The sequence below is a fragment of the Chlamydomonas reinhardtii genome, chromosome 8 (assembly GCF_000002595.2).
Source record: "Chlamydomonas reinhardtii strain CC-503 cw92 mt+ chromosome 8, whole genome shotgun sequence".
Taxonomy (NCBI): Eukaryota; Viridiplantae; Chlorophyta; class Chlorophyceae; order Chlamydomonadales; family Chlamydomonadaceae; genus Chlamydomonas; species Chlamydomonas reinhardtii.
Window position 1 is genome coordinate 2,788,577 of NC_057011.1, and position 13,910 is coordinate 2,802,486.

The window sequence follows — 13,910 nt, forward strand, 5'->3', positions numbered from 1 at the left end:
TACCTTGCCACACGATGCTGCACGACCGCACGTGCCACAAGTGATTTCCATGTGCACGGCAGAGCTTTCACCCCTTCCAGTCTGCCCCTGCCTTGCCACACGTCGCCCCAAAGTCGGCCTGCATGTAACTTGCCTTGGACCATACTCTCGCCGTGCTCCACCTGCCCCTCAATCCCTGGGGGGTCCGACAGGGGGGCGCCGCCCCCCTGTCAAAGAGAGAACCCGGGGCCCGAGGGATCAATGGTAATGATCATCCCAACAATGCTAATGCTGCACTTCGCGCCGCGTTCCAGGGGGGTCGACAGGGGGGCGCCGCCCTCCTGTCCATTTCCGGGGGATGCAGGGGGGCTGGCCCCCCTGCGGGAATACCTTTGTTACGCCCTCCTCAAATGCTCCCCCGCACTCCGGCTCTTTCATGTGGCCACCCTCGGGGGCGGGCGGGGGCATGTGGGTCTAGAGGCCTTGTTGCCCCCGCTCTTAAGGGTCTCGCTAGATTTTTTGGCTTTCGGCGCCATAGACGCCGCGCCGCGCCCTCGTTCGCGCGCCCGGCGCGCTAGTCTGAAAGCCCGCAGCCCCGCGCACCTATAACCCCGCGAAACCGCGCGCGGCGCGCGCGGCAGCGCGAGAACCCGCCCAACCGCCGCGACCCAAGCGCGGGCGCCGCGCGATGACGGCGCCGGCGCCCGCGCGCGTGGCAGCGCTGCTCTGGCCGCGCGCGCGCCCTCGGCGTGCCGGTGCCGGGGTTGGCTTTAGGCCGGCGCGAGCCGCGCTGCTGCGCGCGCAGCGCGGCGCCCGGGATAGCCGTGATTCCGCCGCCGCGCCGTCAATGATCACTAGCACCACCGCTCGTACACATGCACTGGGGTTGTTCGTAGGCAGGGGTTATAATAATACGATACATACTGCTACACTACGCCCGACATACACCAACGAGCTCGGTTTGAATTTCTGAACAAGTGAAATAGGCGAACATAGGAGCTGTGCATGCCGCAGCAGAATATGGACGTTCTATTTAAAGCCCAAACGAGCAAGGGGACCACTGTGTGCAAAGCCTTTTGCCGATCCGTCAGTCCCTCGTGGCTGCACCGTGACGGCAATTGTGTACCCACCAGAACGGCACCTTGCTCGGCGGCTGACACTCAGACTATCACAAACGGTGCTATCGTGGAGGGCAAGAAGCAGGGATCGCGACACATGCCAGCGAAGGGACGCTGGACCAAAGGAATCAGGGGCTGGCTGATGCTGGTGCTGATATTACTCGGCAACTGCGACATTCTCGCCAAGCAGGGCAGGGAGCGGCATTCCGGGGCAAACAATGGACTCGACCTGGGAACCTGCCCGGGCGCAGCCTCACAGACGACTCCGGATGATCGAATACACCAAGAACGCAGCAGTTAAGCTTATAAGGGTGATATTAAGGGACTCAATGAAGACCGCCAGGAGCGCCTGGATGGACAGCATGCGGTTTACTACTGAGATTGCGCTTGCTTGCGGAGAGAGTCTGATTGGGCCGTACCCAGTGGTTGTGTGTAAGGCTGAACATGACTGGAACTCACTCTGTGCTCATATCTCGATGATAACCCTAGCACATTGGATGGGAAACGGGCTGGTGCGAGCTGCATACCAAGGGCACTCACTGACGCTGAAGCTATTCCTAGCCACATGCAGCCGACTCTCCACCCCCCTAAAGCAATTCCTAGTATGGGCAGCGGCGTGCACACGACTTACGCTGAATGCTCTCATGATTGGCACAACGGCGCTAGCTACTATCACGCTTACCTTCCTGCTCTTGAAGCACCTACGTGCTGCTGGCAGGAAAACACACACAAGGACAGCGGCAACAGAGCTGTACGCCAATGGGGCTGCGCTGACCACTCTACTTATTGGACCGCTCTGCATCAGCCTCGCTATGACTCCACTCTGCTTCCTTATGCTTTTCTACAGTGCAGCCGCCATCCCACTCGGGATCGCCACACTAACAATTGCAACTGACGGCACTATTCTGGCCCTGGCAATGCTCCTGTACAGCGCACACCTTGCCCGCCCGCCCGCACCAGCCATATGGCCGTACAGAAACGCCGTCATAGGCACAGTAGCCATGCTAATCACCTTGTGTGCAATGTACACACACCTCCCATCTCTCTGCACAGACCACCAGCCGGGCACCGCCCTGCAAACATGGGTTCCGACTATGGTCACCGGCTCGGCCTCCATGGGTCAGGCCGCCCTGTGGCTCACAAGTGCACCCCACCCCACCACGGCACACACCCCACTTCCGGATCCCACAAGGTCACCACCCCTTCGGGGGGCCTGGGAGACCCGGCCAGCTGTCCGCCAAACAACAGCCCAACCCACCAATCCGACCCGTCCACGGCCACTACATTACCCCCCCGGCCTCTCAAACACAAGCTACCGCCAGACACAGCAACTCGGATTCTGCGGCATCCATGCCATAAATAACATGCTAGGATTCTCCTGGATTGATCCGTTCGATGTGCTGAGACATGCCAACGCAGTAACAGCTGTACTGAACCAAATGCAACATCCAAACCGCGACGGGTGGGCAAACGCCTACACACAAGCCGGCAGGTTTGACATGAGCATCATCAACCACTACCTTTACTATAACGCCACAATCGGGAATGCAAACGCACTTCTCAACAAGCGTTTAGTCATGCGCTGCGCCGTGTCACATTTTGACACACCAGGGGATCCCCCTCATTCCAAAGACTCCGTACTCGCCGCATTACCACGCGAGGCACGCCGCCTCGGCTTCAATGTCCTCATGAATAGCCGGCCCCATGTCTATGCAGTCCGCCTTGAGGCAGGCCAATGGCGCATAGTTGATTCAGAAAATACACCACTCCACAACACTCTCCTCGAAGACGATGGATGGAGTGCTATGGAAGGCCATATTTACTACCTCGGCACTGTCTCCACTGTAGACATGGAGGCCGTGCGCAATACACTCGGCCCTTGCTACAACATCTTTCCACAAGAAGCAAGGCCACTGCCCACAGCAACACCAACAGACCGCACAAATGCCCCCATTGAAATAGACATCACTCAACCTGAACAAGGGAACACTGCTACAAGCCCAAACAACACAACAAATGCTGCCCAACGCCTCGCCCCAAACATAACCGCCCAAATACAAACCATACGTGCCCTGGCCGCCGCCGCCGCCACCAATGGGACAGCGCTGGCCCGCTGGACAGGGCGCACAAACACGCTCACCGACCTATTCAAACGACAGCAAACCGCACCGACAGCACGGCAAGACACAACTACTGCACAACCTAGCCCAGACCAAACACAGGCCCGCACACTACATGTTGTCACACACAACGTACGGGGCCTACTCTCACAAGTAACAGCCGCAGGTGCCCCGGGAAACCTGAGCTTCACACTCTGCAATCTTGCTGCCTGGAACGCCGATATTGTGATTTTGACTGAAACTAAGCTTGGCCACCGACACGACCCACTAAAGCGAGCCTTCATGAATGAAGGGTACCGCTTGTATTGCAGCTCTGTTCCACGTAACACCACGGAAAGAGGCAGCGCCGGCGTCGCCATTGCCGTGTCCACACGGTACAGTAACCTGAATAGCATTACCCACCACACTCCTCCAGTCACCCTACACGGCTATGTGTCTCACATTCAGATCCGCACACGGGGCAGCACGCCCCTTACAGTCCTGGGTGTATACGCGCCTGAAGACACGGCAATCCGCAAGGCCATCTACCATTACTGCCAGACCACCCTGACACACACTAGCGCCTGTGAACAACACCTGGTTGTGGCGGGAGACTTCAATGCTGTAGCTAACGCTGCAGATCGCACAGGGCCGCTTGACTCTGCTGACCGACTGCACCAACGCTTTCTGGCACAAACTGACTTATTACCCGCACGAGGCACCATGACCACAGCGGCCGAATGGTCCTATGAACAAACGCAACATGGTGTCTCAACGCACCGCAGCCGCATAGATGACATACTCATGTGCACGACAACGCTCACCGCGTGCCCCAGCCCACACGAGCACGTAAGTACCGTCGCGGGCAATTTCGACCATAAACCTGTACACGTAAAACTGCCTGCTGACGCGCTGCACCTATGGGAAGCACCGCAGCCCGCAGCGCCACCAGCAACAACATCTGAAGACAGCCCACGCTGGTCTCGTGTGACGCTTCCAATCACCAAGAAGCAGCTGGCCGCCGCTGCCGCCCACTTGGAGGACATAATGGTCGAGGCCACGGCAGACCTGCACAATGCCAGCAAGGGCGCGGTGCAGGTGATCGACAATGCTCTAAAACAGCACACTAAAAACCCAACCACCTACCCGGCCAATACAATGCACTGGGACTTGGCGCATAACAGAATTGTACAACAAACCGACGTGAACCAGCTAGCTGAGCGGTTAGGCAAGGCTCTCGAAGACGGCCTCACCTGCCTACTTGAAGAGTGCACACTAAAACCGCCACACACTGGGAAACACCATCTTTCCCGGTCAGCTGCCCGACATCTTAAACCACTATGGGACAAGGAGGTGGAACTCAAGCAAACCCTCACTAACCTGACAGCCGGCGGTGCAGCGCCAGACACAACAACGGAAGGAGAGGCTGCCACCATACGAGGTCAGATAAAGGACTGCCAAGCCCAACACCGCCAGTTGGTGGCGGACCGAGCCAAAGCGCAGCGTGAAGCTGCTGCCGCTGCCCTCCAGCACACGCTCGCCACCAGGCCTGCGCAAGGGCACAAACGCATCTTTCAGAAAGAAGCAACTGAACGTGGCCTCCCCGCGGTCCGCAACCCTGAAACAGGTGAGGTGGTAACCGACCCCCCCAGCATTCTAACCGCCCTGGAAGGCCACTTCCGCAAACTGTCAGCCCCCCCACGAGGGCCCCGCACAGGTGAATATCGCCTGTCGCCTGGCGCAATGCGTGGGTACCCGTTCGAACTACCTAACGCTACGGATGCCTTTACGCTTGAGCGTAACAAGCACCCGGAAGCACACTCCATGCTTTCTAGCATGGCAGACCCCGCCAACTTCGACCACTGTATCGCCCACCTCTCTCGTAACAAAGCCACGGGCCCAGACGGCATTCCGAACGAGCTGCTCCGCATCTTGCCTCATGGCATGAAGCGAGCCCTACACAACACACTGAAGATCATGTACGTCAAGTCCACAATCCCGGAGTCCTGGGCCACTTCGGACACGGTCCTGCTCCCAAAACCTGGGGACGCTCTTGACATCAAGAACAAGAGGCCCATCGCTCTAGCCAACACTTGCTATAAACTGTACACTTCTATGCTCACCCTGGGCATCGGCGAACTGGCAGGCCCACTCCAGCTGTTCAGCGAATCACAGGAGGGCTTCCGGGCCTACTGCAACACGGAACGGCAGATACTGAACCTTGTGCATGTACTGGAGGACGCTGCCCTGTATGGGAAAGACGTATACGCAGTATATGTTGACTACAGCTCTGCGTTTAACACAATCGATCAGGACAGGCTACTCCAGATTATGTTCGATCTGGGCCTGCCTGACGACCTGATACGCGCAGTCCGCAGCCTATACGCGCACGCCACCACCCGCATTCGTACTGAACATGGATGCACATCCGCCATCCCAATAGAACGTGGCACGGTGCAAGGTGACACCCTGTCACCTGTACTGTTCATCTTGTTCATGGAACCGCTTGTGCGGTGGCTCCACGCAGGTGGGCGGGGCTACCGCTACGGATGCCTCAGCCCGGAAGACAATGCACGGTACCACTGCAGCGCCGCCGCGTACGCTGACGACTTGGCGGCCCTGACCACAACGCTGGAAGACCTGCAGATCCAATGTGACAAAATCTCGGACTATGCACACTGGGCAAGCCTGCGAGTCAATCACACCAAGTGCGCAACTACCGCCATCTGGCACAACAAGTCCCGGTCCACCCCGACCCTTGACGGACCCACCGGCCAAGCCACGCTGAACGCGATGCACCGTGAACTGACCAACAAGCTACGAATTGGTAACACCACTGTACCGTACTACCCGCCCACAAAACCCTACAAATACCTGGGGGTGCAACTCACCTTCTCACTAGACTGGAAGGCGCAAGTCTCCCACGTCACGGAAACTGTGAAAGAAAAGGGCACGGCCATAGCCACGTCACTGGCCACGCCGGCACAACGCCTACGCATGCTGCAGCAATGCGTCCACACCTCAATCGCCTATGCATTTGCTGCGATGCCATACACGAAACAGGACATCGCAAACTTTGACGCTACACTGGCCGGATACGCAAAACGGTGCTATGGGCTGCCACGCAGCTTCCCTACCCGTACCACCCTTCTCCCAATCGATGAATATGGCCTAGGACTGGGCTCACTCTTACCCCAGTACGCGCGTGTGGCCAACCGCGCGCTTGTCCTTGCTCTAAACGACACAGGCCGACTGGGCGTGGTTACCCGTGCCCTCCTGCCACGGCAGCATAGCCTGGCGGGTGCGAGCCTCGCACACCACCTACCTGCAGACAGAGGGCGCTTCTTCACAACTCTGCAACAGATGACCCTCGCTCGTGAGCATGGTATACAGCTCTTCTACAAGGGCACACCGTATACCACCCCTACCTGGTCAATTGTCGAGGCCCTGGACGCCGCAGCTGCAGCGCGTGCGGCAGCACCCCCCCCTGTCGAACACGTGCTCCCGCTAGCGGAACTCCAGCTCGAATTCAGCCACTTGGTCGACCGCAATACGAGCCGCCATCTGATTAGCACCCGGGAGCTCGAGAAACTCCTGGGGGCAAGCAGGGTCCGCCACAAACACAAGGTTGCACTCAACAGGCTGAGTCTGGCCCTGGTTGCCACGGCGGGATTGGACGGAGACCAAATGCCACCGGAAAAACACGGGAGCCCGAACCCGCTTCCGCCTACCCAGCGTGTGATCCCACCCCTGGAAGAACTCCAGGCCCTCTCCGCACGGAACGACCCTCGACCCCCGGGCATGGCACCGCCCCTCACCGCACTCATGACGGGAGGCCCCGCCCCACAGCCCTTCACCCCAGCCCCAAACACAACAACCCAAATGGACATTGAAGAAGCCAGCCCACTCTATCACAACCCGCCCTTGCAACACACGCCAACTGCCTTGGGGCAGATGGCCCCAACTCCTGCCCCAGCCGCGGATACCGCAGCTCCCGTCGCCCAACCCGAAGCCAACCTGCGGACACGGCCACGGAAGACGCCCGTCATGCGCACTCCCACACACCCAACTGCCCACTCCCGCCGCGTCACGAAACACGCCGCCCAAAAGGCCCGCATTGCAGAAAACACGCGCACAACACCCGACGACCTGCTCACCGGTGATAAAGCCGCAATCAGCACGGCTATGCGCCTCACAAATGGAGACGAAAGCCTGGCCGTTGGCACACGAGGGTACGAAACGGCACGTTCAGTGTTCACGGCCCTGGCAAAAGACATGAGCAGGCACAACCACCTCTGCAAGCCCCACCCAAGGGACCCCCCTTCATTCAATAACCGAAACCCGGTTACCCGCACGCAACGGCCCCTGGCCCCCGCAATAACCACTCTGCTCACTGCGAATGCAACCATGCCGTCTACTGGCGCCGTGCAAACGTACCTTTTCCACCAAGGGCAGCCAGCCGCGGCCGCCGCTGAGGACCCAATGGACGTCGACGCCGCAGCACCTGAGCACGACCAAATGGAAGTGGACGATAGTCAGCACGACCTGATGGAAGCGGACGATAGGCAGCAAGCCTCACCACTCAGGCTGTCTCGCCGGCGGGGCAAGCAAACACTTTGGAAACTAGCCCGGGAACGTGTAGTCAAGGACCTGGTCCACCCTCCCACCGATGACTGCACCAACGGAGATGCGCAGCTTACCTACGACCTGGATAATGATGGCCAGGAGCTGGCGGCCATCCTGTACCGCACAAACCAACAAACTGTCACAGATAAGGAAATTGCACGCAAACGCAAAGCGGGCGAGGACACAACCAACACCCGCGAGCCATACTTCGCGGTCCAATGGAAGCCATCTGTCATCCCACCCGGCCTAGTCACCGCCTTCTCACGCATGGGCTACGCCACGGTCACAGACGTGCGCTGCTACAAGCACCCACTGCAGGCTCGCCCACACGCGACACAGCCCCACCCAGACGGGGCCGGCACGACAGACGCAGACACAGCAACAGCGGCCCAACCCGCTGGCATCCTACCTGCACACGCGCCGCCCACCGCACCTGCGCCCGGGCCACTCGAGACAACACCTGCCCCACGTGCGGCCCTCTTTTCATCGAGGTCGACTCGTCTCCTGCGCCAAGTTACGTGGGCAAACAGCAATGAGCGTGAGCGTGACCTTAAGCATGACCTGGAGTGGGAGGAGCTGATCTCAGAATACACCAACCGACTTGCAGCGGGACCTGATGCACCCGCCCGCCCCACACGGCCTCCGAAAGATCGCAACCTGACAATGCGGCAACGCCAGGGCCGACACGATGACGACCCGGACGATCAAGCAACGCGTGCACGGGTGACCCGCGCAGCAACCACCATCTCTACCGTCCCCAGCGATCCCTACCACGACGTTTCCCCCCCAGGCAGCTACGCCATCACCACCCCCACAGCAGGCCGGGCCCTCCCCCGAGAGGCCCATGTCTATGAACCCAGCGGACGCTGGCTCGGCATGCTCACCTACACACGCCTTCAAACGCTCTGGGAAAGCTTCAACCGGACCAACAACAACCGGACCAAGGCCTTCGAGGTGGCGGTGGCTGCCCTGCTGCACCGATACCGGCGCGACCCGGGGCAAACGGACCATAAGACGGCACCACAGCACCAGACGTCCCTCCCCTCGGCAACCGTCCGAGCCGTTGTGCGCAGCCTGCGAAACACCGGCAGGGGGAGGGTCAAGGAAATGTTTGCCTCACCCCTGAACCACACGACCGATGCCGATGAATACTGGAGCCGGGAAGCCGCTGATGTGGTGTTCGGCGCCCAACACGATGCCTACAGCACTGCATGGACGGGGCTCCACTATGCACACCCTCCTGCAAACCCTGATGCCTCACGACAGGCCCTCGTATGGGCCCTCGCCAGTGCCGAGACAGTCAACAACTCCCCGGAACCCACACTGACCATTCTAGTCCTCCCAAAGTGCGCAACTTACCCACACACACAGTGGCTAACCCACCCGCTCTGCCGCCGACTCGCCACCTGGACGAACGGAGAACTGGACTCCCCAGGCACAGCTGGGATGGAGCCTGGACTCGGCACTGACGTGCCCCTGCAGAAGCAACGCGGAGCCATACTGGTTGCCGTTGGCAACACAGCTGGGCTAAACGCCTTCACGCAGAGCTGGAAAGGCCTTCGCTCCTCACTGGTAGCCGGTCCCCACGCGCCCGCAACCGTCGCTGACACCCACCTCGGGTCAGGTACGTTAAACACGTCGTGTCCCCACATCCCACGTCACACCTCCAAACATGCCAAGTACCTCGCAACTCACCAGAACATTGCCACTGTGGTCACGCCTGACGAAGCTCCAGTGACACCGAGGTTGAATCGGACACAATTCCAACGTACACTGCCGCTGGCCCACAACCCCGAGGAAATTGTATGGACCGATGGCTCGGTATCCAAGATAACTACTGAAAACGGTAGAGAACTACAAGTGGCTGGGGCTTGTGCTTGGCATAAAGACCGTGTTGTCTACGTAAACCCAAATGGATTTGGCTGCACTAACACTATTACACGCGCCGAGCTCGCTGCAATTCGTGCAGCCCTGGAAGAATTCGGAGGTGAAACTAGTATGTTCGCGAAGAAAACGCTAACCATTGCCAGTGACTCAGCTGCAAGCTTGTATCTAATTAAACGGGCTATTAACGAACCACGTCGCTTACATCTGAGCAAACATAAGGCACTTTTGAGTTCGATCGCCGATTTGCTCCATGCACGAGCGAAGAGGGACGCACACACCATTTTCCTCAAAGTCGTTTCTCACACGGGTCTGCACGGTAATGAAGAAGCCGATAAAGGTGCAGCAGACGTAGCTACAAACACTAAACCGGCTGACGTCTCGGAGCTCGCTGACAATAACCCCCACGCCGCACACTGGTGGCCAGCAAAGACCCGGACGCGGGAAGACGGCTCTACCACCGTGCACTACATCTCGGACCTCAATCGGGGCCTCCTGAAAACACTAGACCCTTCCTCCCATGGCGGTCATTCCAAACACACACTCTACACGACCAAGTGGGCGGAGTCCGCCCCACACCTGGACACTAGGGCCAGCACCGCCTACATGACGCACCCCGGCGCTGGGCACAGCCTCCGACGCTTCATCCAGAATGCCAGGCAGGGAGGCCTCATCTGCCCCGCCCGGCTTGCGCTGTTCAAACTACGTGCGAGTGACACATGTGCACTCTGCGCCCCGATTCACCAGCGCGCTGGATCCCCCCCCCGAACGGGGCAACGCAGGCCACCTTGCCGGCCACTGTGCGCACCCCCAACTTGTTGGGGCCCGCATCGCCAAACACAATGCCGCCGTCCGTATGATCGCGGAATGCCTGCACCATGGCGCCAACGGTGGCGGGTACATGTTGATGGACGCAAGCAGTGCAGATGCACGCCCCGAATACTGTGCGGGCACCTGCCCCCCCAAATGGATGCTGCGCAACAATATCCCCGAGGCCGACCGAAAATTGATGAGGCCTGACATCCTGTTCAGCCCATCCCTACCATGCTCCGACGTGGGGGCTAGTGGACCCCGCGGCCTTACAACCGCCGGCCGACGGCAACACAAAGTTTACCTGATAGAAGTTGGTTACACATCGGACCTCCACCACAGCGAAAAGTGTGACCAGAAACAAGCCCAGCACACTCGCCTAGCCGACGCCCTGCGGGATGCAGGCTGGGAAGTAGTATATAAAAAGGAGCAGATTGTGACGCTGGGCCACGGCGGCACTGTGTCAAACACCTTGGAACCCCTCCTTCGGTCGCTGGGTGCCACCACCACATCAGCAAAATCCTGCTGCTTGCGCATACACATGCACAGTGTCATCAGCCTGCGCACCACATCCCTCCTCTACTACCGCCTTGAGCGCGAAATGGGGATTGTGAACTCACGCCAAGTCGGTCCCACTGGCGGCGCCACGGCTGCTGGCCCCAGCCCTCGCGATCCAGGCTAACTTTCCACCTTTTGACACGGTGGGGTGAGCAAAACTCACTCCTCCTTAAGAAACGCGGCCTCCTTCGTGAACCGCGTACATATTATTATTATTATTATTATTAACTTGCCTTGGACCATACTTCAGCCATGCTCCACCTGCCCCTCAATCCCTGGGGGGTCCGACAGGGGGGCGCCGCCCCCCTGTCAAAGAGAGAACCCGGGGCCCGAGGGATCAATGGTAATGATCATCCCAACAATGCTAATGCTGCACTTCACGCCGCGTTCCAGGGGGGTCGACAGGGGGGCGCCGCCCCCCTGTCCATTTCCGGGGGGTGCAGGGGGGCTGGCCCCCCTGCGGGAATACCTTTGTTACGCCCTCCTCAAATGCTCCCCCGCACTCCGGCTCTTTCATGTGGCCACCCTCGGGGGAGGGCGGGGGCATGTGGGTCTAGAGGCCTTGTATTATTTGCCCCCGCTCTTAAGGGTCTCGCTACACGTTTTGGGTTACGGCGCCATAGACGCCGCGCCGCGCCCTCGTTCGCGCGCTCGGCGCGCAAGTCTGAAAGCCCGCAACCCCGCGCACCTATAACCCCGCGAAACCGCGCGTGGCGTGCGCGCCAGCGCGAGAACCCGCCCAACCGCCGCGACCCAAGCACGGGCGCCCCACGATCCGGGCGCGGGCGCCCGCGCGCGTGGCAGCGCTGCTGTGGCCGCACGCGCGCCCTCGGTGCACAGGTGCCGGGGTTGGCTTTACGCAGGCGTGAGCCGCGCTGACGCGCGTGCAGCGCGGTGCCCAGGATAGCCGTGATTCCGCCGCCGCGCTGTCGATGATCACTGGCACCACCGCTGGCGGTGCTCTCGCCATGCACCCGCGAGTGTATCCGCTGGTGATACACGTGAACAGTATTGCTCATTACATGGCTCATGATATTGGCGCGGCGAACGTTGGAAAAACGCACGCAAACGTTGGAGCCCACGTTTGTAACTCCGAGGAAGGGTTGCACGCTGCCGGCGGTGGCCCGTTTTATGCCGCTGCTTTGTTTGCACAGCCTTCACATGCCTACCGGTGCTGCGGCACCAGTTTGCGGGTCCGCGTTGGTCGGGTGCTTGTACCGCCGACGTACGTGCAGTTGTAACCCGCGGATCTTGGCGGCTGCCGCACCGCCCGTGGGTCAGCTGTCAGCATGTTTCCGTGCTGCCACGCCCGCTCAACCCATTGCAGCACACTAATAACTAGCTAGGGCCGCCTCGCAGCCATGCAGTAATTGCGCACAGCGCGCAAATCCCGCGCGCCGAGGGCAAGCTGCTGATGACAGGTGCGTTTTCAAGCGGCCAATGACAGCAGCCTGTCACACGGCAGCCCCTGCAGCAAGCGACACAAGCCGGCGCCCAGTTGCTTTCCCGTTTACCCCGCGGCGGCTCCTTTGTTCAGCTCCGCACACACATACGTTGTATTTACCGCTTTCCCGTGCACGCGGCCACACACAGCTGCAGGCATCAGCGCAGGCGCGGCGTGGCGTTTCAGGTAAGCTGTTGTTTGCTGCCTGCTTGTTTGCGTGGCCTGAGTTCCCTTGCTGGTGCTGGGTCTCACTCCATATCCTGCTCGGCGTGTTTGCAGGGCAGCCATCCATGCACCAGTGCGGTGCTGGCGTGCTGCTTGCACGTGATATGGACGTTCTTAACCCGCGCTGGTGCATGCCTGCAGGCGCCGCGCTGACGCTGTGGGTTTGTTTCCTGACCGTCGGCTGTCAGTAGTCCAACGTGCGCGTGCGTGGCCGGGGTATTATTCAGCTGGGTTCGTGCGTGCACAAAGGTACTTTGTGGGCCGCATGGTCTAAAGCGCTTGCCCCCCTGCCTTTTGTTTGTCCCGCTGCAGTTGAGGCTTATTGCAAGCGCAACCAGGCTGCGTGGCGCACCACTACTGTGCAGTGGAGCCTGGGCCGTTTCCTACACCTGGTGTTGCAGAGTTCAAAGTGTACAACACGCTAGCTAACCCTCCTGGCATACTTTTAACGGCATGAACAGTTCCAGCAACGCTGCTGGCGCATACAGTTCTCGTGCCATAATTAGAAGTTCATAACGTATGCCTTCATAGTTGACTTCGTTGCTGCTGCTACAAGGTTTGCTTAATAACCCACCCGTTCACATACCTTGCGACACGATGCTGCAGGACCGCCCGTGCCACAAGCGATTTCCAGGTGCACGGCAGAGCTTTCGCCCCTTCCAGTCCTGCCTTTCCACGCGCCGCCCCAATGTCGGCCTGCATGTACCTTGCTTGCCTGGGACCATACTCTCGCCATGCTCCACCTGCCCCTCAATCCCTGGGGGGTCCGACAGGGGGGCGCCGCCCCCCTGTCAAAGAGAGAACCCGGGGCCCGAGGGATAGGTAGTAATGATCATCCCAACAGTGATATTGCTGCACTTCACGCCGCGTTCCAGGGGGGTCGACAGGGGGGCGCCGCCCCCCTGTCCATTTCCGGGGGGTGCAGGGGGGCTGGCCCCCCTGCGGGAATACCTTTGTTACGCCCTCCTCAAATGCTCCCCCGCACTCCGGCTCTTTCATGTGGCCACCCTCGGGGGAGGGCGGGGGCATGTGGGTCTAGAGGCCTTGTATTATTTGCCCCCGCTCTTAAGGGTCTCGCTACACGTTTTGGGTTACGGCGCCATAGACGCCGCGCCGCGCCCTCGTTCGCGCGCTCGGCGCGCAAGTCTGAAAGCCCGCAACCCCGCG

At 60.0% G+C, this 13,910-nt stretch overlaps 2 protein-coding genes across 5 annotated transcripts; both read right to left on the reverse strand.

Moving 5' to 3' along the window:
* Positions 1–1,362: 1,362 nt before the first annotated feature.
* On the reverse strand, positions 1,363–5,158 carry CHLRE_08g373348v5 (uncharacterized protein). Of its 2 annotated transcripts, XM_043065077.1 has the most exons (3): positions 5,072–5,158; positions 4,577–4,745; positions 1,363–4,264 (listed from the first exon to the last, which is right to left on the reverse strand). In XM_043065077.1, exons 1-3 carry the CDS (start codon positions 5,125–5,127, stop codon positions 4,115–4,117), a joined length of 375 nt encoding a protein of 124 aa, XP_042922079.1. In that variant the 5' UTR covers positions 5,128–5,158; the 3' UTR covers positions 1,363–4,114. The 2 variants fall into 2 exon arrangements, with proteins under 2 accessions (XP_042922079.1, XP_042922078.1); XM_043065078.1 differs by lacking the exons at positions 4,577–4,745; positions 5,072–5,158 and adding an exon at positions 4,343–4,528.
* On the reverse strand, positions 4,823–10,108 carry CHLRE_08g373349v5 (uncharacterized protein). Of its 3 annotated transcripts, XM_043065079.1 has the most exons (13): positions 9,518–10,108; positions 9,206–9,298; positions 8,707–8,896; positions 8,232–8,326; positions 7,897–7,936; positions 7,634–7,700; positions 7,354–7,408; positions 7,119–7,213; positions 6,609–6,790; positions 6,390–6,521; positions 6,088–6,131; positions 5,673–5,836; positions 4,823–5,443 (listed from the first exon to the last, which is right to left on the reverse strand). In XM_043065079.1, exons 3-13 carry the CDS (start codon positions 8,831–8,833, stop codon positions 5,386–5,388), a joined length of 1,059 nt encoding a protein of 352 aa, XP_042922081.1. In that variant the 5' UTR covers positions 8,834–8,896; positions 9,206–9,298; positions 9,518–10,108; the 3' UTR covers positions 4,823–5,385. The 3 variants fall into 3 exon arrangements, with proteins under 3 accessions (XP_042922081.1, XP_042922080.1, XP_042922082.1); XM_043065080.1 differs by lacking the exon at positions 9,518–10,108 and having other exon boundaries at positions 9,182–9,308; XM_043065081.1 differs by lacking the exons at positions 4,823–5,443; positions 5,673–5,836; positions 6,088–6,131; positions 6,390–6,521; positions 7,119–7,213 and having other exon boundaries at positions 6,573–6,790.
* Positions 10,109–13,910: the final 3,802 nt, after the last annotated feature.

Coding starts and splice junctions, on each gene's coding strand:
- CHLRE_08g373348v5 (XM_043065077.1), bottom strand. CDS start 5,127: ATGCGGAGCAGCTCGTTCGGAATGCCGTCTGGGCCCGTGGCTTTGTTA. Junction 4,746..5,071: donor GTGGCTTTGTTACGAGAGAG/GTGGGCGATACA, acceptor GCCCTTGCGCAG/GCCTGGTGGCGAGCGTGTGC. Junction 4,265..4,576: donor GCTGCACCGCCGGCTGTCAG/GTTAGTGAGGGT, acceptor GGCATTGTGCAG/GTCTGCCGTGGCCTCGACCA.
- CHLRE_08g373349v5 (XM_043065079.1), bottom strand. CDS start 8,833: ATGGTCCGTTTGCCCCGGGTCGCGCCGGTATCGGTGCAGCAGGGCAGC. Junction 7,409..7,633: donor GGCTGCCCTTGGTGGAAAAG/GTACGTTTGCAC, acceptor GCCAACGGCCAG/GCTTTCGTCTCCATTTGTGA. Junction 6,791..7,118: donor AGTTGGCGTGTGTTGCAAGG/GCGGGTTGTGAT, acceptor GCTTGCCCCCAG/GAGTTTCTCGAGCTCCCGGG.